The sequence below is a fragment of the Bipolaris zeicola genome (assembly GCF_000523435.1).
Source record: "Bipolaris zeicola 26-R-13 unplaced genomic scaffold scaffold_4, whole genome shotgun sequence".
Lineage (NCBI taxonomy): Eukaryota > Fungi > Ascomycota > Dothideomycetes > Pleosporales > Pleosporaceae > Bipolaris > Bipolaris zeicola.
In genome coordinates, this window is record NW_006912053.1 from 1 (window position 1) to 25,793 (window position 25,793).

Sequence of the window (25,793 nt, forward strand, 5' to 3'; positions counted from 1 at the left end):
TTAAACTCCCACTTCTACTCCATACTACGAGCGGTATAGAAGCTACCTTAGCTTTCATTACTTGCACGAGAATAGGAATAAGAAAGTGGCACCTTGGCCAAGAGGGCTAGAAAGAAGAAAAACAAGAAAAGAAGAAGAAAAGAAGAGGAAAAAAAATGCTTTTATTAGTACTATTCCTTTTCCCCTAAGAGAGCTCGCTGGAAGGCAGCCTAGCTGCCCTACATCTCTCCCTGTTACCAAACTGCTCTTTAGCACTAGGCGTCTAGAAAGATAGTTAGAGCTTAACTAGATAAAGGCCGAAGTACTATAGTTACGCAATACAGCACAACGTACTAAATTGTAACTAGTTAGATAGAACGGCCTTTAGCTAAAGTCCTACATAGCCAACGGCTGATATAGGACTATAATGGAATAATAATAATAATAATAATAATAATATGAGGGACGCATCGCGGCTCTATTGAGTGATCTCGAAGCTCGTTTCACTGAGTTTGCCAAAAAGGGGGAAACTTTCGACCTTGCCTTATGGACAGAGCACTTACTCTTCGACTCTATTAGGAAAATCGCTTTTGTAAGCCATCCTTGCTAACCTTCAAAGTGGTCTGAGATAGCTCATAGATCCGAGACTAAATCACAAACAGAACGTTGAGTTTAACTCAATCAAAGATGGCTCGACTCAATTTTATGTGAACTTTCTTCATTCAATGCTGAAGTTTGTTGCTTCCTTTGCAAACGTATCTTGGACGAAGCCTATGTTAGCAAAGCTACCGCTTGACCGGAAACAATGGTAAGACATAAATCAGTTTCAGGCTTTCGGCAAGGGGAACCTAATGAGAAGAATCCAAACAAAAGGTTCGTCCGAAATTGACGCAATTGACTTTCTCTTGTCCGCAGGCGGGAGAAACCCAGCTTACAAAATTTCATTCCCAGAGCTGGCATCCGAAACTCTGGTAATTATCACAGGCGGAAGCGACACGGCAAGCATTGCCATCACGTACGTTGACATCATCATAGATTGACTGCAATGATACTCATCTCAAAGGTTTATACAAGTCTGCAATGTTCTGGTTGTTGACCAACAAAGACGCATATTACAAGCTTAGGGATGAGTGCAACAACTTATTTGCTCCCCACGAGAAATTTGAATACGCAAAGCTTAGAGACCTCAAGCGGGCACCCTATCTCAACGGTTGTATTAACGAAGTATCACGATGAATACCCTCCGGGCCGAACGGTATGCGGAAAGTCGTGAACACCAAGGGCGGAATCAAAGTAAATGATATGTACGTGCCTGAAGGGACAAAGATTAGCGCACATCCATGGACTATGCATCATGATGCAAGATGGTTCGAAAAGCCATGGAACTTTATACCCGAGAGATGGATTGCCGACTCTGGATTTCAGGGAGCACATAACCCGAAAGCATTTATCCCTTTTGCCATTGGATCGTACGGGTGCATTGGCAAGAATCTTGCTTTGTTACAAATCCGTATGTTCTTAGTAAGGTGAGTCTCCTACCTCACTCTTCAAACTTCTAGCAGTCGTCACCAAAACGTAATGTCTGTAACTATGTGCATGCTAACATCAAGGAAAATAGAATGGTTACGAAATTCGACTTCGAAATTGCTCCAGGATTCAATAAAAGATCCTTCATCGAAAACTCTAAGGCGTACCTTGGTACACACAAGCAATCATTACCAGTGTCTTGCACAGTAAATTCGTAAACAGAGACGATATTGTGGTAGAGCGACTGGGGGTATATAGGAAAAGGCCCAAAACCTACTCAGATATAGACAATGTGATCAGGCTGTGGATATTCATTAGTACTTCTTTTCGGAGTAGATTGATTACTAGCTTCATTTGAATAAAGTCCAATGGTTGAATTTTACCTCTATTTTAGTGGCTCGATTGCGGATCGCCCCTTGATCTTTTCAGCTCGACCTTGCATCGTGCCAAAAAAGTCAAGCGTTGGTCCAAATAGGCGTGGCCTTCTCACCGCTCTCACTCTATCTTTGTGGTTGTGATGAAACAGCTCTGAGTGGTAAGTGATAAGCAGCGCACACATGGTTTGGTGGTACCAGTGACTGATCACTCGTCCCAAGATGGTTTCTTCTCTCCAAATCCACCCTACCTTTCTCAAGTATTACCATTTCTTCCTGATCCTCTGATTCTTCCCAGCCAATATCTCCCGGGAACGTCTTTCGTCGGCGCCTGCAGCAACAGCTGATGTTTTCAAAGTACATGGCTGCTACGGGTACCTGAAGTCCAGCAGCGAACAAGCTGGCCATGGCTATTCCAGTCCATATCAATCCAAAGTAATAAGATGGGTCCTGCGTCTTAAGAACCAGGACTACGGCTACGGTATTTGGAACAGCTGAGAGACCTTTGGAAAACATGTCAGTCACGCAAAACGCCATTTTTGGGCTCCGACATTACCATGTATTAAGAAACCGAGGCCAGATATAGCCTCGACGGTCAGTTTTTGGGCAGTAAACTGAGTCGCTTGTTTTTGCCTCAGCTTTCTGCCTATCAACACCAGCCCACAGACCGATATTAAGGTATCCGATAAGCTTGCCATTACAATAGCAAAGTAAACAGCATGATTGCTAACAATCACACAAGTCGCCCCCACGATCAACAGCCAGATGAAGAAGAAGATATAGCCCATCCACCGCCGAACAAAAGACGACGGCAGTAACACTCGAACAGCGATGAGGTATTCGATCCCAACATGCTGCGTGAAGAATATCAACTTGCTCGAATTCAGTTCCAGGTCGGAAAGAAAGTGAATGGTGAGCAGCATGAATGTTAATACAAACATCAGAGACAAGTAATGAAGGTCCATCATGCGCTTCATTGAAAAGCCGACGAGACCAGCATATATGCCCCAGAAGGTCAACTGGAGGAAGAAACCTTGGAAGGCTATGAGAAAGGCAGAGCTATAGAGTGCGAGCGGGCCTCCTTTGAGTAGATGTTTGTTCTGAGTGTGCAGTATTGGAGGGAAAAGTCGAAGATATTCCGGTCCGGTCTTATCGATATCTGCGTGGCGATGTGTGTTAGTATCTCTTTTTTTTCTGTCTTCTTCTTCTTAAAGAGCGTTGGCTTTTCTACGGCATCATTCACTCACGATTAAAAGTCGACACCACGTTGCCCATTTTGCAGCTGACCAGCAGATAGTTCGGGAAGGCAAAAAAAAAGAGTCAAAGGTCGTCTGGAGAAAGTTGATCCTAGGTGTACGAGAGTAAGATGCTCATGAACGCCTTCTGCGTCCTGTTACTATAATATGGAAATAATAGGCACGGCTGAAATAAAAACCCGACTATCGTTCAGTGTGCTCTGTACACGATAAGGTTTTGTCGAAGTACCAGATAGCGTCAGAGGCAAATAAGGCTCACGTCATCAACTATCATGAGGGAGAGTGGGGTATTTATATCGACGATCATGTAGTAAGCAGGCAGGATAAGGTGGATTCGGGCGTGAGTATGGGGTAATCGCCGATGACACGTATGTACCAGTATGTACTAGCGCGTGCAGCGTTGCCTTCCTGATTTCGGTAGATGGGCCTGACATGAGCAAGCACTCGCGTTTCTTTTGTAGTGAGCTGTATGTAGATCACCCCCATAACAAACCACGTGGTAATTAGACTTCCTTTTAGATAGAAGAAAATCTATTTTTATATGCAGCACGCACGGGCTTTGGTAGTGTCATTCTACTTTCGGAACCCCGCAGATCCGGTTGTTTCCGCTTACTGATTGGAACAGTTCAAACCATGATACGGCACTTCTCCTTACGGTGGCATCAGCGCTGGTAGACAGATCGGTTCAATATAGCTGAGGCGGCTCTGCCATTCTGTAACGTCATTGTGTGTGAACGACGTGCTGTGTGATATGATTAAGGAAAGTTCAGTTTCGACTGACCGATATAGTATCTGCGATTCGTTTCTCATTCGTTCCATTAGATTTAACGTCGCGTTGGAGACACAAACTGAGCGAAAGTCTGACTATGGTCTCGGTGGTGATGAATGTTTGGAATAGCAGTTCGTTATCTAATCCTGCATGACAAGCAAGGATATTCGATTTAGAGCTTGAGTTGTTTATCGCGTACACTTTACCGGGGTTAAGCATAAGTTCGCAAAACAATCCAAAGAAGGAATAGACGTTTCTGGGTGGGCCTGTTTCATGATAATCATAGATAGGCTTTCCTAGTCTGTGCGAATAATCGCACAGTAAGAGTGGGGAATGATCAATCCGATCGGCAGATTGATTCGCGAACATGCCGCGGGTACTGTGCTACACAGTAGGGACATGTAAAATGACATGGAGCACATTGTGGCATGTTCGTGAATCAATCTGCCGATCAGATTGATCATTCCTCACTCTGCGCGCAGCTAGTGTGGTTTTGGGATCAAAACCCAACATCTGCTCCTATGGCCTTTCTTCGGTATGCCCTCACTGGTCAAACTATTGGATATCTGTATGCTTCCTTATTGTTGGAAAAGAAATCTGGTGCAACGCAGTAACAGTGCCTTTTTGTAGCAAAAGAAAATCCAAGAAAGAGATAGATATGTGTTGCCGTGTGTTGCATGGTCTGGCGTAAGCTGACTCCTGGATAGAGGGACATGGATAAATTTTATTTCCTTGTATCACGACTGCGACCACGGCATCTATCGGATGAGATAAGGGTAACAGGATGATGATCCAGCTACGCTGGTTAGCGACTCAAGAACTGATGTCAGAAGAGCGTACATGACTATCTCAGCTATATCGAATCTGACGGAAGCAGGCGCTATTACACGATGTTCGATGTCCTCATAAAGTTCTGTCAGCGTCTGACATCGATCGCCGGAAAGCAAGAGCATCTGAAGACGGAGATATAGTGAACATGCAAAAGCATACGATGCAACCATCAAGTACCTTCCAGCGGGAGTGCATGGTTGCTGACGACCCCGTGCACCGGCATACTGATCGTTGCAGATATACACGTGTATCTGAAGCTTGTACAGAAGCTGGAAGTTAGTTTGTTTTGGATGACTCATCATTCTGTCTATGTGATATAAGATTGACGAGATACCCCTGTTAGCATATCACAATGACAAGTCGCCTGTGTGATATATGTAGCAGCATTGCACGGCTGCAAAACACCCAGGTCATTTTGCTAGCTATCATAACACAATGCCATTCATCAACTTGATGCCGAAATCAAAGATCAGTGCAACCAAGCACAGTATAAAGCACAAACAGAGCCATGCAGCTCTTTCCTATGAATCCTCATCTGATCAATCGACAGACGACTACAGCGTTGCAGAAACACCCGCTCCAGACTCGACAGGTGGGGACTTGCCTGACAACCTCACAGTTGAAGAAGACCATGGCCTACTTCTTCTTTCTCAGTTACCGACATTTGACACTAGTCGGCTCGCATCGAATACGGGTACCACCGATCTCGCTGTATTGATACATCGTCACTATCGTGCGTTCCGACCTACGGCATCACTTCCAAACCCTGATTGGACATGGAAGAAAGCCACAAAACAAGTGGTTGTGCTGCGAAAAGCGTTTCCTGCAATCAAAGACGCTGAAAACAGTGTACTAGCCGTGACGGCTTGGTTTCACTTCCTTTGCGAGATTGATGACGAGGTCGAACAGATGGAGAGTTCGGAGAGAGGACTACTACTTGGACGGATCATGAAGGCGCTGCAGACTGTCAGCGTAGACCCACTCCAGTCGGCGGAAGTTGGACATGCAAAACTCCTCACAGTCGTCAGCAGCTTCATTCGGCAATGCCAAGTAGTCTTATCACCTCAGGCTCTTACCCCGGTATTCGCCGACATCATTGACTATATAGGGGGACTAAAGGAGGAAGCTGTTTACCAAGAGGGTACAGCGGCGCTGCCAACCATAGAAGACTATCTGCGGGTGCGCGTGGGAACGATAGGCCTACGACCTTTCTTTACCATCTTGAGACACACATTGGTCAGCATGGAAGACCAAAAGAATATCAGTACAAGCAGCCTCAACGACAGCTCAAGCTTCTGGACATCGCCTCTGCACCAAAAACTGCTCACGTGCATGCAACATACTATTGGGCTACAAAACGATATCGTGGGTCTTTCCAAGGACATTGAAAACGGCGTGCGGATGAATCTCGCCATGGTACTACTCGAGCAACAGCATAAACCTACGACCGATCTCGAGGCCGTCAGCAAGGCACGCGCTAAAGCTGTGTCGATCCATAACACCGAGATGCAAAAGGTGATGAGGGTCTGGGCCGACATCAAGGCAGCAGGGTATCCTGCCACGGTACAGATATATGCTCAGTCACTGGTGGCGTTTACCCGGACGCATTTTAGCTGGGCAGCGCACTCTCATCGGTACCAGTCGAAGCACACGAGTCTTTTGGAGATGTTGTCGAGTGTGGCGCAGAGTACGGCTGTGGAGGGACTGAGGTTCAAGGCGAGGGTCATACGGACGCGACGGTCGATGCAAAAGCTTTCAATCAGTCATGGGATGAGGTGATTCAGCATTCTTTTTTTCTTCTCGGTTCAGCGCTTGCATGATGAGATATTAGATAGGCTATTTTCAACTTGGGTAGAGTATCGTTGGCATAAGCAGACTGGTTCTGGCATGTAGAGAGTATGGAACATTGCACACTCCCAATTTCTGCGTGTATGACAAGACCACCAGGACTTTTCTTACGTCATGATAATCGGTGATAGCAAGATGGGCATTTTCTTCAGTTCAAAAGGTGGGTGGTCATACGTTTCTTGTCACGAGTGCTAGTCACGTGGTTTTCCGTAGCAAGCGCGGCTTATAGTGAGCCCAAATTGACCGTATGCCTCGGTTGAAGAGCACGTAGTCAGCAGAATGCAAACAAAGTTGTTTCTATCGGGTATAACGAGTTGCGCTCAGACATGGCGAAAGGCCCATGGTTGGTGCAAATCATTTGGGATGGCGACGAAGGAGCAGAGGGCACGCCCCCCTTCGAAGCCAGCTAACTAGTGTGTAATGTAGTGAAGGATACCAAGGTCGGCCTTGATAGGCTGATGCGCAGCAGATCCTAATATAACAAGCGGGCAGCAGCAAGATGTGCGGGGTGCAGCAGCGTCGAGAAAATGCAGTGTGACAAGGTGATTGGCACGTGGTGGACGGAGCAGACAGCTTCAGCCTTGGTCAGCCAATGTGCGCGCACTCCCGGGTCAGCACCATAATATTTCGACAGTATTGTGAAGGTTGCGTGGCAGTGATACACTACCTAGCAGGTGACGCATTTTAGCCTCGGTGCATGCCGGGGGTGCATCATGCATGCGGCTAGCTTGTTAATCTCCAATTGATTAAATGGAAAAACGAGGACGAAATAAGCTTTCGGCTTCCTCGGCAAGAGGAGACAAGCCTTCATACTTTACGAGATCCTCCAAAGAAAAGAACGTAGTTGTTGCAAACTACAGTACTGTGTAGAGTTTCAAAATTCACCCCCTAGGTCGAAAGCCCAAAAGTCTGGAAACGACCAGTTGCTGCCATCGATTTGCATGTCTTGCAACATGTCAAATGGGGAATACATGTCGCTCAGAGAACTTCCAGAGTTGGGATCGGTAGTATTTGTCCCGCCCGGCTGAGTGAAAGCCGCGCTTCCGAATGCTGTTTGGTTTGTCCCAGATGTACCGTCAGTTTCAAAGCCATTGTGAGGCATACTATGCCTGGCATACTCAGATTGCGAAGCTCTTGACATTGTAGTACGGAGAGAGGCAGCCAAATAATTGTTCGGGTCTTGCTGCAAAGCTACCACCTTGGATGCCAAAGCGGTAAAATAGCTAATGGCTTTCCGGCATCTAGAAACGATTTCATCGCCTGGATTGTCAACCGGAGTAGTGGATATAGACGACGAAGGTGGGGGTGGCAATATGCCCACTGCGGCAGAAAGAATCCAGTACTCCATGTATGCAGTACCTAGTCTGAGTACCTTTTGCTCAAAAATTTGTCTTGTACGTTCAAGAATCTCGAGAGACGATGTACATAATGTCTGGACTAGGAAGGAATTTTGCGGTAGTGAGGCAAGGTAGACTGTATCACCAAGCGGGGCCCCACGTTTGGTCATCGTAATATCCGGTAAACGGGCTTTAGGGTCGGCGTGTTGAGTGTTAGGGGTGTCGGCTGACGATACCAATGACTTCACTGGGCTGGTTGCGCAATGCCGGAATGTTAATTGAGACAGTGTTAAACCAACTCTCATAGCGTTGTTGCGGGTGTTACTAAGAAAAGAGATACCCTTCAATAGCAGGTCGCCATGTATCGCGATCATGGAATTACAAACATCCACACATGTTGTGAAGGAGTACATGAAGCGGTTGTTTTTGGCCGCTGATTGGGCAAACGGCGTGTGCAATATGAGAAGATATTGAATTAGCTGCAAGCGGAGAAGTGCAGATGGCACTACGGCAGATTCATCTTTCCAGTTGGGCAAGGCGGAGACAGCTGTATGTATCTGAGCGTCAAAGTGCAAAACATCGGCATACTGGATATTGCTGGATGGCGTGTTCAGCAGGTGCGTAAGATGAATGCGAAGTGGCAAAGATTTCAGGCTTGCAGTAATAAACGAAGTGGAGGTAAATTCTCCGTCTGGTTGATCTGGTGGTAGTTGCTTCGTGTTCGCAGAGAAGACCTCATCTGCAAGATGAGCTGGCGCTGGTGTGTCGAAGTACAGGGCCGTTAGCCCAGATTGAAGACCAGTGTCTACTGAGGATTGCAGTTCTAATTCCATAACGGTAATCCATAGTCGCTCCCTCATTTGCTGGTCGAAGGTTGAAATTCTACCGCTTCCTTGCAAGGTCGGGTCGCGGTGCATACCAGATGCTAGAGCGAGCCGAAGAAGATCACCAGAGTTGATCCAGTCCTGCTTTATCCCCACACAGTTGACCCGCTTAGCAAGGAGCAGAAGACATGCTGACTGGAGGAAAGATAGGGTTGCCTGCTTCCGAGGTTGCAGATTAATCCAAATTTCGCAGGTGTGAATGAGGTCCTGAGCGGTTTGCCGATCAACAGTCGTATCGCCGACGAAGACATCGTCTTTCTGGTCAAGGCATTGTGTAATGGAGATGATCAACACGAGCAGAACGGCAAAGGTGACGCGTTTTTTGTGGGCGCAAGTATTTTCCCAGAAGGCCTGGTATTCTTCCCAAAACGATGGCGCATGCAGGATTCTGTAGCTGGTTTCACAGGTCCGAAAGTACTCAGCAGCCTGCGTGTCGACGACACTCTTCTCAGGAAGTACAGCCAATATGTCAGCCTCAGCACTATGGAGTGCGACATTAAACTCTCTAGCCGACTTCTTCCTTCGATCACGGAACGCTCTGAAGTCATTTCCGACATGTACGAGAGAACGATCTAGGTTGAGAGCTTCGCGCGTGAAGAGATGCAGCTCATGGTACTTGCAAGAAAGTCAGCTCCCATGAGGCATCCACAAACGGACTTGCTGTGAGAGATACCGTGGATACGATGCTCATAACACTTGTCACACCATGGAATTGGGTCTTGAACCCTTTCCCTCTGAGCAAAATGTCCTCTGTAAACGTTGGCTCTTCGGGCAGGACGTCATGGTACTGTGACTTGTGTTTGGTCTGCCGCTGGGCTAGCTGCTGCTCTAGCAATGCAATGCGCTCTTCTTGAGCTCTGACCTTCCGCTGCAAAATGTCGCGTGTATCGGCAGACTGGTTGATGTTTGCAGGTCGCTCCGCCAGCAGGGTGGAAGTGGCATCAACAGCTCGTGTGGCTACAGTGACATTGGACTCTTCCAAGAGACGCGGATCATATGTGCATTCGTGCCGTCTTCCCGTCTTTTGACACCGCCCGCATACTGGAAAGACGCGATCGCATTTCATTTTGCGGCCGCGACAGGCGTAGCATGACAGAACCTTGCGCTTCTTGCCCGTGCGCTGCTGAGACGGCCCGTCGTTGCCTTCTGGAGAGTCGCGCTCCGGGGGCGTGTCTTCACGCGATCTGTCGCTGATCCATTCGGCACCTGGAGCAGACATGGAAACTCGGGACGGCAGCAGCACCAATCAGTGTTGCGATATCGAGGACAACGTGTCAGGGTGAGCGGTTGCGGAAATGGAGGGGATGACATGCACGCGGCCCGGCGTGGATTCGCGGCGCACTCTCGGACATAACCAACAACTTAGGGCGGGGATAACCTACTATGACTGCTGGGTTTGCCTGCACCCTTTCACCCTCTCACCCTTTGAGTTTGTCATCGACAAGATTCCAGGATACCGTCTCTTGCGCTGCCTCAGCATCGGACAAAATCAAGAGGTCGCCTTGGTCGTGTCCTGGGCGAACACCATGTCGGCCGAGTTGATGCATGGAACATTGATTTGCTCCATCTCGAAGCGGGGAACCCTTGCGCTACCCCACAACTCATGAGTGCTGACCCCAGGCACAATCTTACAGTCGACCTCTCATTCCTTGCTATGCAGGTCATGTTTATTGCAAGCAAAACTTCTTGCCAATCTGTCCCCTGTCCAAGACATGTCAATGGTCAGCCAAGTACGTGGTTCTTTCCAAGAAGAGGCTATCACAGCCCGAATCGGGGCCGGAAAGTGGATGACGAAACACGCTCCATAAAAACAATCTATATACACACGAGACTGAGCGAATAACAGCTAGACAAACTCTCCGTGTTTCGTGCCCAGGGCGCGGCAGTGAGCTTCGCATGCTTAGCCGAACTTGCCGTTCATGCCAATGGTTTCAAGACGGCCAATCGAAGTATATGCTTACTTTCTGCGACAAAGCTAATTTTTGACCTACCGCGCCTCTTATAGTATGTCTAAATTGCGCATGACTTCAGAACTGACTGGCTGTCAAGTCAATGGAGAGTATTCAGTCTCGTCACCAAAAGGTCTGACTATTACTGTGATTTTGTAAAGAGGTAAATGTTCTTGCTTGTTGCATAAAGCTTGCTACATATCCTGCAGAATGCTGTTGCCAGCTGTTGGTGACCACTACTAGCAGTTCGTACAGGCATCAAGCTATATGCGCAGTGCGTAAGCACACTACAATTTGGCGAATTTAGCCTACACGTGAACCGCAGAACTTAGTACGATGGCTCGGAGTCCAATATACACAATGTTTAGCTTGTATCAAGGATACGACGGACAAACTCTCCCATCTATCAGTCAGTGGTGAAACGGGATTCCGGACCGCAGCAGCCTTCGTGATGGACATATATAAGTGATCTCTTTCAGCCTCTCTCTTGGATATCACACTCAACACACACACATCAGCATCTTCAACATGTACCGGACTCTGGCAGTTACCGCTTCTTTTCTCCACGCAGCTCGCAGTCAGCTGGTGGGAACGCAGACGCAGGAAGTGCACCCTAAGTTGTCATGGCAATCTTGCACTGCCGCAGGAAGTTGTACCACCCAAAACGGCGAAGTTGTCGTTGATGCCAACTGGCGTTGGCTTCATACCAAGGAGGGGTATGTATGAGACACGATATTCTAGTTCACTTGTGCTGACTGAACTCGAGTTACACGAACTGTTACACTGGCAACACTTGGGACACGAAATACTGCCCCGACAATAAGTCGTGCGCTGCCAACTGCGCCATCGATGGTGCGGATTATTCAGGCACTTATGGTATTACTACCAGCGGCAATGCCTTGAAGCTCAACTTCGTCACCAAGGGCTCTTATTCCACAAACATTGGGTCACGTAACTACCTGATGAAGGATGAAAAAACCTACCAGATGTTCAACTTCACGGGCAACCAAGAGTTTACGTTCGACGTCGATGTCTCCAAGCTACCCTGCGGTTTCAATGGCGCACTGTACTTTGTCTCGATGGATTCAGACGGTGGTATGAGCAAGTACCCAGGTAACAAGGCTGGTGCCAAGTACGGAACTGGTTATTGCGATGCCCAGGCTCCAAGGGACCTCAAGTTCATCAATGGCGAGGTGAGTGACAATATATGTACTCATGGAATTTTGCAGGCATGCTAACCATCGTTTCAGGCCAATGTTGAAGGCTGGAAACCATCAGCGACTGACCAGAATGCCGGAGTTGGCGGTTATGGTTCCAGCTGTGCAGAGATGGACATTTGGGAGGCTAACTCGGTCAGCACGGCAGTCACTCCACACTCTTGCAGCACGATTGAACAAACGCGCTGCTCGGGCGATTCATGTGGAGGTACATACTCGTCCACACGCTATGCTGGAGTGTGCGACGCGGATGGTTGCGACTTCAACAGCTACCGCATGGGCGTCAAAGACTTTTACGGAAAGGGCAAGACTGTGGATACATCTCAAAAGTTCACAGTCGTTACACAGTTCGTTGGATCTGGTGACAGCTTGGAGATCAAGCGCTTCTACGTCCAAGGCGGCAAAGTTATCCCTCAGCCCTCATCCAAGATTCCAGGAATCGACGGCAACACCATCAACTCCAAGTTCTGCGACCAGCAGAAGTCTGTTTTCGGCGACCCAACTGACTTTCAGAAGAAGGGCGGCATGGGAGGCATGGCCAAGGCTCTTGCTAATGGTATGGTTCTTGTCATGAGCGTGTGGGATGACCACAACAGCAACATGCTGTGGCTCGACTCTACATACCCCACCGACAAGAACCCAGAAAAGGACCTCGGTGTTGCTCGAGGAGAATGCGCGACGACCAGCGGTGTACCAAAGGATCTTGAGACCAATAACGCAGATGCTACGGTCACTTACAGCAACATCAAGTTCGGTCCTTTGAACTCCACTTTCAGTGCGCAATAGAAGAGCCGCGGGATGGCTCTAAAGGGGAGAAGGTGGTTTGGGACTGGGGGTTTCTGCGCTTGTGGTGGATCTTTCATTCTTTGATCAGTTGCGACAGTCACTCGTTTGGCATAAATCAGTATGCAACAAATCAGTCCCTGATCAGTTCATTTAGAACAGCACTTTATCATTTTTCTACATGCTGGTGTTTATAGAATTCACAACCTTTACTCAATATCCGCTTTCCGAGCAAACAGAAGTGATACTGAAGAGATCATGTAGACGAATTACCCCTCACTCTCCCCCCTCCCCTCAAAAGGGTGAAAGGTGAAGGGCTAAACAGTTCTTATTTTCACTCCCATGTTCAGGTGAACGGTCATTCACTAACAGAGAGGATCTAGCAGTTAGGCTGAATTCACTCTCATGGTAGACTAGCTTCACTTGCTACCGCTACCACAAACCAAAATTGCTCCCATATATTCCCTCGCTCTCTTTCGCAACCCAAAGTTCACGAAATTGAAATCGTATCCAAAAACCATCAGCTCAATCTACATCTACAATAGTCTCGACATACAACCAGCCATGTACCACCCAACTAGCTTGCGAAGTATGGTGACAGGCTCAACCGTGTTTGACTACAATGCCCTTCCCGAGTGTGCAAGCATCTGCAAGGTACTTCAGGCATCAGAGGCAAATTGTGTTCCACCAGTTGCCCCAGTATCCAACCACTTCACCTACCAAGATTGTGTCTGTCAATCGACATACCTCGGAGACCTACACAAAAGTGGTACTATCTGCCATGAAGTATGTAGTGATGAGAATGACGAACTCATCCATCAATACTACAATCGAATGTGTGGCCAATCCGACATACCAATGACAACAACTTCCCATCTCCCGCCGACTATGACCTTGTCAACAGCCACCTTGTCAAAGGCCACCTTGTCAACACTTACCACTACATACACAACTTTGGTAACAGTCCAGACACCAACGACGTCTGCTCCACCGCCAACCCAAACACACGTGGAGGTCATCGAAGACCAAAAACCATGGTAGGTGAAATGATCACACCGTATAAGCACACTGCTGACGAACCCGTAGGCTACAACAATACGGGAAATACTTCGCCATAATTGGGGGCGGCTTGGTAATCCTCATTGCGATCCTCATCATCCTCATCCACCTCTACAAACGCCGAAACCGCAAATCCGCACTCGAGAACACCGGACAACACCACCCATTCATCCCTCTCCAGGACATCCACCCTCTCCCAAGCCAACCCGTTAACCCAAATACCCATCATCTACCGCCTCTGCACCCACGTTCGAGTTCCGAAAGCGATCTGGGCTATCCGATCACATCCCCAGGCCTAACCCGTCCCCCACCAACCTTCACACCCGGCGCCACCATACGCGCATACGCGAGCGATTCGCAGAACGACTTGCGCGAGATGCAGCGCACGGCAGGACGATGCGGTACGCTTTGTCGCTCGCTGAGTCGCACCGAGCGATTGATAATGGAGCGCATCCGGATGACTGGACGACCGGATATTCATATCAGCGCGACCCCGAAGATCGAGAGGTGAAGCAAGCTTATAGCGGTGTCTCTTCGATTACGAAGTATAGTAAGGCAAGATTGGGGTTATGATGGGGCAACGGGGATTTATGAGGAATGGACGGGAATGAAGTGGGGGTCTTGGGGGGTTCTTTTGGTAGTATTGCTGCACGGACGATGTGTGCGATCCACTCTTGACCCATTTATGTGCCGCATGTTCGCAGCGGGTCGGGCGTGGATTTAGTCGGGGCTTCCGGTGTAGACGGGAAGCTAGCTTGATTGTCTGAGTTATATATTTCATCATCATATTATCTATGGTCTTTTCTCTTTGCTCTTTTATAGCTCTTGCCGTGAGTGGTGTGCACTGCGTGAACACGAAGCATGTTAAGTACATGAGATAACTTGACAACCTCACAGCGATCTATCCGGTGCACGATTTCAAAAAGCACACATATTAGCTCCCAGATTTTCTTTTCTTTGTCTCCCATTCGTTCTTGCACTGCCTTCCTGGCTCCGCACGCATGTGTGTGTGTGCGACTTTCACTATGATAAAACGTTCTTTGCATTATGAGCCTCAAGTCTGCCAAACAATGAAAGAAGAGAAACGAGCTGCGACAACCTCATTGCGTTGGATTTGATCCAGAACGATGTCGAATATGAACATCACATTGTGCCAGGGATATGCCAGTGCGGTTACTGAGCTCAAGTCCGCCTTCATTCGAGTCATTCCTGTATCGTGGCTATTACTAAACAAATCTTGATGTCGCAGTCACAGTGTAAGAGTTCACTAATTCGGACAAATGGAAATGGCGTGGTATCGTCTCATCCTTTTATTGTAGTACGATACCCAGGTCACTTCTTGGCTCATTCTTATGCCCGTCAAATTCGGAACATTACTACCCATCTCGTTGCCGACCGAAAGAAGAAATTATATAACCCGCAGGCGACACCCAGCTCTTCGGGCTGGCAAGCCAAGTAACAGACACCGACCAGAAACTATGCAGAATAGGTGTGCTGCGTATGCGGGACGTCGGATGTCATGTTTCGACCACCGAACTGTTGAGGTGGTATGATTGCCTTTCGCAAATAAGCATACCACTACGGACCCGTTCCGCCCACACGCACATCCCGCCTGGCCCAATCGCGGAAGCGTGAGCGTAATTGGCCCGTTGTTGGGATGGATGCTTTGTTGAACTAGTCCCCATTTACTTGTCTTGCCACTTAACGGTTGAACTACTTACCCCTCATTGTGACATATTTGACATAAAGTACATGGGGATGTATGTACACTAGGGAAGAGATATGGATGGAGACTAGCGTTTCGGAGGTAGATGCTGTTTTCTACGTGGGGTGCCCGGTCGGAGAGACAGAAACATCGAAGACTACGTACTTGAATGGCGCTGGGACTAAGGGTTTTCCATGTGTGGACGCGTGTCGAGGGATGTTGTGATTCTTGTCTAGCATACCTTGTCTTTTGGCGGAGTTTCGAATTTCCCGGACTACGAAGTCGCTTGTATCTTATGTAGTTTGTCGCACTATGTACCTGCGCTTTTACATAGCAAAGATAATGTGCATAGAAAGAGTATCATGATCACAATGTTGTGGTTTCGTAACGAGGCTCTCAAGTTGCGGACCTACCCGCGTGTCATCGATTTTGATAGGGCGGAGCTCTGGGGATTTTGTCTCCCACGTTCGCTCCCTTTGTCATTGCGGCTCTCGGGCCCATCTCCGCCCAGCCCCAGACCTTGTTCTTAGAGCGTAATAGGAGCGTAATAGGCCCGTTTTGCAGTGTTTTCTTCTTCCAGAAATGAGCCTTACTGATGTCAAACAATCTGCGGCCGAAACTAAACTGGCTGGTCTTCTTGGCCATCTAGCAACGGCTTCTTCCTTTCTCTTTGCACATCAATACATCGAAGCGCGTCTTCTACAACAGTTCTCCTGCTGACAGAACATCTGCTCGAGTCTAAGACGAATCGGTCACCGAGTCAGAGGAGAGCTCTTCAATGGGCTAGGCCATCGGGTACAACCTTAGTGTTCCCGCTTCGGTCCTTGTCGTCCCGCAATACACCCGGTGTAGATACGCTTCGACTTGGCGGGGTATGCAAACCCGTTGGCATCTTCACCAGAAAAGTTACTTGCAACATCTTGAAAGCTTGAGTACTAATATATACACTACGCGGCGAGCCTCACTGCAACTTCTCAATCAAAATCACCACGGTACTCGCTACTACCAGCGGGCTTCAAGCAGCATCCCGGAATGTTTCGGGTATACAGAAATCTAGGTTTATAAATTCTGACCTCTGTTGAGACCAGTGCATATCCCGATGAATGCATGCACTCACAAGGAAACACGGAGAAGGTTGCGGCCGTACTATAACATGTGTGCGTTCACAGCACCGCACGTGCTTCGGTGGTTTTCCAGGCGCCTATGTACGAGATGGGTCCACATCTGAAAATACAACATGGTCAGTTGTATGCCTGCTGCAGGGATGCAGAAGAGCCTCAATACAAGGATTGGCTACGGATTAGACCGTGGATTACCGAGTACGGTAAGCTAGCTACTCGTACACCAAGCTCCACCGCAGTTCCATATCTCCTCCGAGTGAAGTTCTGAAGGGAAATACTGGCGACGATACTTCCAGCGAGCGTGTCATCTCAGTGCATTCACAACATTGTCTAGAGTGCTGGCCACCCCACACGCAATACGCGCCAAGTCCTTGGCCGTCACAGTCTTTGTACGTTGTATGGCCGGACAGCAGCCACTCCCATTGTGTCAGCATCGCATAGGGAACCAGACTTTCCCACTTGGGTAGAAGGCGGAAGCAACCGGACTGCAGGTTCACTACGGATGCCCGATGCACGTTGTACAAGGTCAATCAAAAGCACTCTATCCCCGTGAAATTTCACAGCTAGGAACTGCTATGATCGCCGTCCAGGTCCTGCTGTTGAGTAAACACCCACAAACCAGGTCATCCAGACAATGGTCTGGCTAATATCAATCTCCGACCCTTGCCAAAAACCCCACTTCTGCTGCTTACCTATATCATGATATTCCATTAGCAGAAAGAAAAAACGGGCTCTTTTCACCGCCCTGTGTGGAATTTCTCAAAACTAGGGCTTTTTCCCGGACTGGCGATTCCGAGACTCCTTTATTGCCACTCCCAACTTGTTTCGACAGAATCGCGGTTGAGCAAGCCAGACAATATGGCAGACGAAAAGCAAGCTGTTGCTACAGAGCAAGGCACCTCGACGCCCAAGACGATGGAAGAGGTCAAGAACCCGGCCGTCGTTGATACCGTACACCAGGATGAGGCGCTCCGCGTGCTCATGCAATATGATGGAGACGAGACGTGGACGCCAGAGGAGGAGAAGAAGCTCGTTCGCAGGATCGACAAGAAGTTACTGACGTTACTGATTATAACGTACGGTCTCCAGTACTACGATAAGGCCATGTTGTCGCAGGCTGTAAGTGTCTTTTTTTTTCCTCTTGTTATTTGAGATTATCCAACTGACATCTTCTAGGCGCTATTCGGCTTGCGCGAGGACCTGCAGCTCAAGACCGGCGACCGATATTCCTTCTCAGCCTCCATCTTTTACCTCGGATTTATCGTAGGAAGTTACCCAGCGGTTGTCATGGCTCAGCGCTGGCCCATCGAGCGCGTTGCATTCGGCATTTTGTTCGTCTGGGGCGTTTGTCTCATGTGTTCGGCCGCATGCACGAACTGGCAAGGCTTCTACGCGCAACGCTTCTTCCTCGGTTTTCTGGAGTCGGGCGTGTCGCCCATGTTCATGTTGATTGTGGGTGGGTGGTATAAGAAGAGAGAGCAGGCACTACGAATGGGCGCGTGGTACTGCGCGACTGCGTACGCGTCGGCTGTTTCACCGTTGATTAACTATGGCCTTGGACATATCAAGGGCGGGAGCTTGAACAGCTGGCAGTACATGTAAGAAACCCCCATTGAATCACGTTCAATTGGAACTGACACATATGTTAGGTACCTTTTCGCTGGTGGTATAACAGTCCTGTGGGCATTCGTCATCCTCTTCTTCTTGCCGCCTGACCCGATTCGAGCAAAGGGCTTCGACGAACGTGAGCGATACATTGCCGTAGCTCGTATGAGGGAAAACAATTCCGGTGTGCGAAACAAGCACTTCAAACTCGAGCAGCTGTGGGAATCACTATACGACGTCAAGTTCTGGCTTGCATTCAGTATGTCATTCCTCCTGATGATTGCCAACGGACCTGTTTCCAGCTTCCTGCCTATCATCATTTCAGGTTTCGGATTCAACCGACTGAATTCGTTGCTCCTTGTCATGCCTGCTGGTGTCATTATCGGATCGATTACACTAAGTGTGACTTACTTGGCCTATCGTGTTCAAGGAATTCGAACTTGGATCATTGTGGGCTGTCAATGCGGCACTATTATCGCGTCTATTATGCTTTGGCAGCTGCCACAAAGCTCAAAGGGAGCGCTCCTATTTGCATGCTACATTCTCTCTACTTTTGGTGGTAGTTATGCTGTGCTCATGGGCTTGTCAGTGGCCAATACAGCGGGATACACCAAGCGATCGATCACGAGCTCTGGCATTTTCGTAGGCTACTGTCTTGGTAAGTTCTCAACTGCTCAAATCTCACATGATGTAAGCCATTAACTCTCGACTCAGGCAACTTTCTCGGCCCATTGTTGTTTAAGCCAAAGGACGCCCCAGTTTACGCCCCAGGTTTCAAGGCCGTCCTTGGAACCGCAGTCGCTACTGCAGTTCTTGCAGTCGTGTACCGCTACGTTTGTGTTTGGGACAATCACCGACGCGACAAATCCGGTACCCTCGAGGGATTCGATCATGCTTACGAGGATGATCTTACGGACATGAAGAATCCTCAGTTCCGTTACACGCTCTAAATCGCGCCAAACTTGAACTTTCTCTCAGAACTCCAAGATGGTTTCATGATTGCAAACCTCGGGAGTATATCAGAAGATGCAATATATTGATCTTTTCGCTGTCAGGAATGTAGTCTCGGGATGATGCACACGTAGCTCGAATACCAAGGATTTCAACACTGAATTGCTTCTCTTTCAATCTGTTTAGCTTTTTTTGATGGACAATGTACTAAACCCAGTCCCTGCAGCCCGCACCAGGTTTGCAGCGATGCAAAGGTACCTTCCATTCTCAACGCGAATGACACAAACAACCGACCCAACCAGGAATTCGATTTCGAATCAAATTCTCTTGAAATGGACTCTGCCTCGAACCCGATTTTATGTCAAAAATCTGATATCGCCCGATAGTCGTAATGGGATAACTTTGACTAGGTCTATCTTTTCATTGCAAGACATTGTTGGAATGTTTCATTCGCTTGTGTAACCGTAACCAGCTGACACTGTGTCTTTGACAATGTCTGATCGAAGTCATATACACCCTAGCGAATGCAATTGATTCTCACCTTCGTGGTGTAAGACGTACTGCGAGCAACCTGTTTTGAAGTCGTCTCAAAAATGTCTTCGAACATGCGATCTAGACATATCAATCCAAAAGTATTAATATCCCCGTTTTTCAAGTACAGAATACTTACCTCAACAACAATGAATTCAGACGACTCTCTCCGTGGTCAACTCCGCCAACTCTTCGGTCTGCCCTCGAAACTCGAGGCAACAAAATCTGCCGTGTTGGACGCCCAGCAAAACCACGGCGAACGCGTTGGAAAATGGCGATGTCTTTGCGGCCATCTGAACACAATACTGCATCTCGCCGGAAAGAACCCTCATCCTCTAGGCCTACTTCAATGCCGTAGTTGTCCACTGGTCTGGTACCCGAACAGCACGCCGACGTTCACGAGCCAAAGCCTCAACATCACCTGGAGAACCATCTCGTCCAACGCTAGCGAGGACACACGCATCGTTCCTCGACCGCGGAACCCCAGGTCGCAGCACATCTACGTTTGTCTGGGCCACGGCTGCGGCCTGAGCTGGCGTACGGACATCAAGAGGGAGTGGCTGAGCGGGAACAAGAGGCACATTCTGCTCTTAGGCGGAAAGCGTGGGAAGTTGCATTGTGACTGTGGGATGAAGATTTTCGAGCCTGGGGCATACGAAATCTTTGAGATTGAGAAGCGGTTTGATGATAGGCTTGCGGCTTCGGCGGCTTTGGGTGTTGGTGGGGGAGAAAAGCGCCGTGACGAAGGCCAATCGCAGTGCGGTTAATATAGAGGCGCTGTCTTGTGATTTCCTAGGGTTGATATGCATCTATGAATTCACGAGGGGATGGCTGGTGGCGGGTAGAGTTGCGATGGATAGTATGGTGGCAGTATCTTGTCTTCACATATTAGATTTCATATGCAATAGATTTTATTTTCCGAATGCCTTCAGTAACAAAGAGCCAGACCGTACATGAAACGAGCGCTACCACCACCAGCGGAGGTATTTAGAAGAGGCAACAAAGTCCGCGCCGTCCAGTTGGAGTTTAGATGCCGAGATAGCAGCTAAGCCCTGCCAGGGCTAGATTCATCTTGGGGATCGGACAACCTGCGATAACGACGCGCCATCTGCCTCGGCGCTTTGCCCAAAACATGGCTTTCCTGTAACCTCTCCCAGTAACCCCAGCTCGAAGCCAGCAGCAGCATTTACATATCCAGTTGTTTGCGCAGCGGTTGGAATGCAAGGTACCTTACCCCGCGTCCGCGTCGTTAGCGACTCGGCAGCCAAAAACCCCGCCACGCGGGTAAGACACCCTCTTATCGTCTCTAATGCATCGTACATGCAATCAAGCAACCCAAGATCTAAAGAAGGAAAAAACATATGGGAAATCAGGAAGTCTTAACAATGAGCTCATTGTTGCCTGATGAAGCACCCCCTTTTTTCCAACATTCACTAATGCTTATCACATCTTGACATCTCTTATCAGCGCTTATCACCAGCTATCACCAGCTATCACCACCACCCTGGCTCCTCTCGTCTCGGTGCCTCCGCATACAGAATAGTGGGAGCAACGCCCAGTTTCTTGGAATGCACCCTTAATACAGCTCGTGAGGGACGGAAGGTGCGGATAGGGTACTGCGTACACGGGCGTCCTATCAATCGTTGCTACCTTACCGGGAACTTGAATCGGTGTCGGAACAATGGCGCGCGCGGGTGAACTTCACAAAAGCAACGCTATCCGTTGAGTCTTAGTGGCGAGACCCGGCTGAAGCTGATGCATAATTGAATGCCTTTCCCTGTCTCCTTGTCTCTTTCTCTTTCGTTCGGTCTCTCTCCTCAAGACTCTCTCTCCCCCAACTGAAACTGCGCGCCGATAGGGGAAAGCGCAACATCATGTCGGAAAAAAAGGCGGATGAGATTGTTGGCAATAGCCAAGATGTCGAGTTTGGCGTTGGAAATGTACAGCATGCAAGGCCGAGAAAGACTTCAGCGGTTGATCCTACCGTTATTGCGGGAGAAATCTTCGATGATCGATATGAGACTACTCAGCGAGGTCTGAAGTCACGGTATGTCATTCATCCTATCTCTTGGATACGCACGTCAGTAAGGAGACGGCTAATCGACGCAGGCATGCTCAGATGATTGCTCTGGGTGGCACAATTGGAACGGGTCTCTTCGTCGGCAGTGGTGTCACTCTTTCTCGCGGAGGTCCAGCCTTCATCCTTGCATCTTTTTGCGTCATGTCCTTTTTGATCTTCTGCACCGTCGCCGGAATCATTGAAGTCGCTGCCTATCTGCCTACTCCCGGATCCTCGATGAACCTCTTCGGCGCGCGCTACGTATCTCGCTCGCTGGGTTTTGGTCTCGGATGGCTCTACTTCTACTCTCTTGGTATTTTGGTGCCATACGAGATCACGGCTGCTGCGCTCGTCATCGAGTACTGGAGTCCACCCGTGAATATCGCAGTCTGGGTCACAATCATGATCATTGTGATTGTGGGCCTGAACTGCTTCCCAGTAAAGTTTTATGGCGAAACCGAGTTCTGGTTTGCTGGCACGAGTAAGTTGCTTTCCCATTCATCTCCAGCTGAAGATGAGAAAGAAGCTGACTTTTATGCCCTCAAAAACAGAGGTCATTATGATTCTTGGTCTCCTATTGCTTTCATTCATCCTCTTCTGGGGCGGTGGCCCACAACACGACCGCCTCGGCTTCCGATACTGGAAAGATCCTGGAGCAGCGAATACCTATCTTGAACCAGGGAATACGGGTCGCTTCGTTGCTTTGTTGTCTACCTTGGTTCTCTCAGCCGTATGCCAATCCTCTCCATTCCGCCGCCAGTGTCAAATTTACTAACCCCGAAAACAGTTCCCCTTCTCCTTCGCCCCCGAACTTCTCGTCGCTACTGGCGGCGAAATGCAATCCCCCCGCCGCAATCTCCCTACCGCCGCTCGCCGCTACATCTACCGCCTCGTCATCTTCTACGTCTTCGGTGTCCTCGCCATCGGCGTAATTTGTCCCAGTAACGATGAGAGTATTACCTCTGGTGGCGCCGGCGCCGGCTCCTCGCCTTTTGTGGCTGGTATCAAAAGAGCAGGCATACCCGTCCTTGACAGCATCATCAATGCCGGTATCATCATCAGCGCCTGGTCGTCTGGAAACTCGTTCTTGTTCCTGTCCAGCCGCAGCCTATACGGTCTCGCGCTATCAGGAAATGCGCCATCCATCTTCAAATCGTGCACAAAGTCCGGTGTGCCGTACTACGCCGTCGCTGCATCGTCGCTTTTCTGCGCCCTGGCCTATCTTAATGTCGGCTCATCGTCCGCGGTGGTCTTCACCTGGTTCGTCAACCTGACAAATACCTCTGGTTTCATCTCGTGGATCTGCTGTGGTATCATCTTCTTGCGTTTCCGCAAGGCATGCGACGCACAAGGCATCACGGATTTGCCGTATCGCTCTCCCGTCGGCAAGTGGGGCGCATGGACTGTCATTGTCGCATTCACCTTCCTCTGCCTCATCAACGGCTTCGACGTCTTCTGGCCCGAGAAATGGAACGTTAGCTCCTTCTTCACCGCCTACGTCGGTATCCCCATGTTCTTCCTCTTCTACGGTGGCCACCGTATCTGGGCGAGGAAAGATGGCTGGGCATATGATCCTCTCACAGTGGATTTGCATACGGGCTTGGAACAAGTGCTTGCTGAGGAGAGGCCGGCGAGGATAATCAAGGGCCCGTGGTGGAAGAAGATTACACTGATTTGGCAGTAAGACAGAGTCGTATATATGACATGGGGAAACAATGCTTCATATAGAAACATGCAAATCAAAAGAACAAGAAAACTTTTGGTGTATTCGTACACGGCATCCTGGCATAGCCTGGGCGTTGTTCGAAATCCCCAAATTCTCCGAAAAAAAGACACTCCCATATGTACATATTTGCGGCCAGTGTCCACAAAACGCCAGTGCTAAAAAAAAATGTTCCCCATCATGCCTACGTTCACCACGTCAATTCTTTCTCCGGACGCTGCATCATTTGCTGTGGCACACAGCCCCACGAGCAAACGCTAACCTTGAACGGATGAAAGTATCCATTGCCATTACTCCAAAACTCGATCCACTCGGCACGCGCCACAACATACTGCTTGCGACACGCATGGCACTCACGAAAGACACTGTAACCGCCCTCGGCCGTCCTATCCGCCTGCGCGAGTATCTTCTCCGCTGCGCGTGGAATCTCGTATTCGCCATTATTACTAATCATCCTGCGGAGGTCGGACGTAGAATCTGTCTGCAGCGAGCGGGTCAAGGTAGCTGTAAGGAGAGACGGGACTTTTGAGTGTTCAGGTGGAGCGAACCAAGGGAATGAAGGGACGCCGTAGGTTCCACGGGAGGTTTCTACGATGACGGGGTATTTTTCGTAGTCTGAGGCGGGGAGGGAGGGGGAGCCGCGGAGGAGTGAGCCGGTTTGGTCGTAGTAGGATACTAGAGTGCGGGCAATGTAGCGAGGGAGGTAGATGAGGAGGAGTTCCTCGCCTATGTCGCGGACGTGGAGAGAAGGGTGGTGCGGGTAGAAGCCTATGTCTTGTTCGCTGTCGGGCCCGCTGCTGAAGCACGTGGCCCAGGATTCAAAGTAGCGAATGCGCCAGACGATTGAGTCGCGGTCTCTGCACGTTGGGAGCGACTCGTAAAGGTGGACTAGTTCGCTGCGTGCGTGGTGGCGCAGACTGTCGAGGTCATAGGAGCCCTTGTCGAGATGTTGGGTGTAGACTTCTTCCCCAGGCACGCGAGTGTGAAAGCGTTTGGACGTCATGGGTTCTAGCAGGTCGCTTCCCATGGTAGTGAGACGGCCTAGCTTGCCGTACGGCCAGAGGAGGCTAACGACATCGAAAGGCAGGCACTTGAGCTTGTTTTGCGAAACGTACAGCTCCTCCAACCTTCTCAGTCGACGAACATCTTGTGGTAACTCTTCAATCTCGTTCTCACGGAGAGCGAGGCTGTTGAGGCATGTGATGCTGAAGAGTGAGGGAACAAGGCGTCGAAGTCGGTTTTTGTTAAGGTTAAGGTGGATCTCAGGCTCAAAGGACCGAAACTGACCTTCGGCTGGAGCCTCGCGATCGTTGACGAGCGGGTCCTTGATGACGAACCTGAGCTCGCCAATGCGTGTGATATCGCTGTCGTAAAGGCCCTGACCCTCGAAATCATACGTCTCCCGGTCCTTGTCTAGACCCTCGTCAAGCTGCCAGTTGAAAGCACGTTCGGCATCACTCATAGTGACCTTGCGGATAGCAGGGGTCGCGGGAACTGCGGGGCAGCTTGAGGTGTCCACTTGCATGGCTTGAGTATGGCTGGCATCCATGTCGATGGCGTGACCGTCTGCATATTCCATCTCGTCTGGAAATGGCGACTTGTGCTGGGGAAGCAGATCGTCGGAGCTGTCGGTCGCGTCGCTCAGCATGTAGACGCCAGAATCAAAGTTGCGATCGAGATTGCGGGAGAATTTTGGCTTCTTGACCTCTGGGCTATTGTGGGCAGACTCGCGATTGTCCCACCACGCGCCCTTGCGTTTGTTCTTGTGGATACGTGGGGATTCATAGTTTGTCACGTCGATGGATTCGCGCGAGTCGTCGCTGGAGAAGAGGGGAGGGGGCGAGCTCGACTTTGAAGTGAAAGCGTTGTGTTGGGGCTCGAAGAATGGCGGGCTCTGAGGGCTTATGCTACCCAAGTGCGGAGGTGATGACGGAGGAATGGCGTCGCTGTTCATGGTGGGATGGGGGTAAGGCGCTCAAGGGACGGCACACGTGGCAGGTGTATTTTTTTCTTTGTCTCTCAACACCGACGTGTCGAGCCCTTTTTCTCTTGCTTAGCGTGATGGAGGTTGGGGAATTCGACCTGGGGACGAAGACGGGACGACGCGTTTCTAGTGCGTCGGACACGCGACCCCACCACCGAACCAGGGTCTCGATGCCGTCATGTCCCGCGCCCGATAACGATTCCACGTGCCTCTGCTCCACATAGTACTAATATAGTAAAAAAGCACCATGTGAATCGCCATGGTTACATGTTTCCCACGCTGTGGTTTTCTCGCCTTTACT

At 49.4% G+C, this 25,793-nt stretch overlaps 11 protein-coding genes across 11 annotated transcripts; 8 read left to right on the forward strand and 3 right to left on the reverse strand.

The window, feature by feature from the left end:
* Positions 1-1,497: 1,497 nt before the first annotated feature.
* On the reverse strand, positions 1,498-3,155 carry COCCADRAFT_21904 (uncharacterized protein; the record flags this gene model as incomplete). Its single annotated transcript, XM_007708803.1, has 5 exons — positions 1,498-1,561; positions 1,674-1,750; positions 2,064-2,383; positions 2,437-3,039; positions 3,128-3,155. 5 exons carry the CDS (start codon positions 3,153-3,155, stop codon positions 1,498-1,500), a joined length of 1,092 nt encoding a protein of 363 aa, XP_007706993.1.
* A 2,034-nt stretch (positions 3,156-5,189) lies between these two features.
* On the forward strand, positions 5,190-5,876 carry COCCADRAFT_82332 (uncharacterized protein; the record flags this gene model as incomplete). The annotated part of the gene is made up of 1 exon (XM_007708870.1): positions 5,190-5,876. A coding segment is annotated over one exon (687 nt), but the record flags the coding sequence as incomplete, so codon positions are not given.
* A 1,582-nt stretch (positions 5,877-7,458) lies between these two features.
* COCCADRAFT_82706 (uncharacterized protein) lies at positions 7,459-10,024 on the reverse strand (the record flags this gene model as incomplete). The annotated part of the gene is made up of 2 exons (XM_007708871.1): positions 7,459-9,420; positions 9,479-10,024. The coding sequence occupies 2 exons, from the start codon at positions 10,022-10,024 to the stop codon at positions 7,459-7,461; spliced, it is 2,508 nt and encodes an 835-aa protein (XP_007707061.1).
* Positions 10,025-11,282: 1,258 nt separating this feature from the next.
* On the forward strand, positions 11,283-12,757 carry COCCADRAFT_21907 (glycoside hydrolase family 7 protein; the record flags this gene model as incomplete). The annotated part of the gene is made up of 3 exons (XM_007708804.1): positions 11,283-11,470; positions 11,521-11,947; positions 12,005-12,757. The coding sequence occupies 3 exons, from the start codon at positions 11,283-11,285 to the stop codon at positions 12,755-12,757; spliced, it is 1,368 nt and encodes a 455-aa protein (XP_007706994.1).
* A 561-nt stretch (positions 12,758-13,318) lies between these two features.
* COCCADRAFT_21908 (uncharacterized protein) lies at positions 13,319-14,324 on the forward strand (the record flags this gene model as incomplete). Its single annotated transcript, XM_007708805.1, has 2 exons — positions 13,319-13,791; positions 13,841-14,324. 2 exons carry the CDS (start codon positions 13,319-13,321, stop codon positions 14,322-14,324), a joined length of 957 nt encoding a protein of 318 aa, XP_007706995.1.
* Positions 14,325-15,889: 1,565 nt separating this feature from the next.
* Positions 15,890-16,048, forward strand: COCCADRAFT_82657 (uncharacterized protein; the record flags this gene model as incomplete). The annotated part of the gene is made up of 1 exon (XM_007708872.1): positions 15,890-16,048. The coding sequence occupies one exon, from the start codon at positions 15,890-15,892 to the stop codon at positions 16,046-16,048; it is 159 nt and encodes a 52-aa protein (XP_007707062.1).
* Positions 16,049-16,755: 707 nt separating this feature from the next.
* On the forward strand, positions 16,756-17,286 carry COCCADRAFT_21909 (uncharacterized protein; the record flags this gene model as incomplete). The annotated part of the gene is made up of 3 exons (XM_007708806.1): positions 16,756-16,842; positions 16,936-17,028; positions 17,131-17,286. The coding sequence occupies 3 exons, from the start codon at positions 16,756-16,758 to the stop codon at positions 17,284-17,286; spliced, it is 336 nt and encodes a 111-aa protein (XP_007706996.1).
* A 211-nt stretch (positions 17,287-17,497) lies between these two features.
* On the forward strand, positions 17,498-19,194 carry COCCADRAFT_82355 (uncharacterized protein; the record flags this gene model as incomplete). The annotated part of the gene is made up of 4 exons (XM_007708873.1): positions 17,498-17,758; positions 17,816-18,237; positions 18,289-18,902; positions 18,959-19,194. The coding sequence occupies 4 exons, from the start codon at positions 17,498-17,500 to the stop codon at positions 19,192-19,194; spliced, it is 1,533 nt and encodes a 510-aa protein (XP_007707063.1).
* Positions 19,195-19,875: 681 nt separating this feature from the next.
* On the forward strand, positions 19,876-20,493 carry COCCADRAFT_82637 (uncharacterized protein; the record flags this gene model as incomplete). The annotated part of the gene is made up of 1 exon (XM_007708874.1): positions 19,876-20,493. The coding sequence occupies one exon, from the start codon at positions 19,876-19,878 to the stop codon at positions 20,491-20,493; it is 618 nt and encodes a 205-aa protein (XP_007707064.1).
* A 1,107-nt stretch (positions 20,494-21,600) lies between these two features.
* On the forward strand, positions 21,601-23,469 carry COCCADRAFT_32239 (uncharacterized protein; the record flags this gene model as incomplete). Its single annotated transcript, XM_007708834.1, has 4 exons — positions 21,601-21,773; positions 21,836-22,266; positions 22,337-22,515; positions 22,573-23,469. 4 exons carry the CDS (start codon positions 21,601-21,603, stop codon positions 23,467-23,469), a joined length of 1,680 nt encoding a protein of 559 aa, XP_007707024.1.
* Positions 23,470-23,698: 229 nt separating this feature from the next.
* On the reverse strand, positions 23,699-25,462 carry COCCADRAFT_82474 (uncharacterized protein; the record flags this gene model as incomplete). Its single annotated transcript, XM_007708875.1, has 1 exon — positions 23,699-25,462. The coding sequence occupies one exon, from the start codon at positions 25,460-25,462 to the stop codon at positions 23,699-23,701; it is 1,764 nt and encodes a 587-aa protein (XP_007707065.1).
* Between the last annotated feature and the right edge of the window lie 331 nt (positions 25,463-25,793).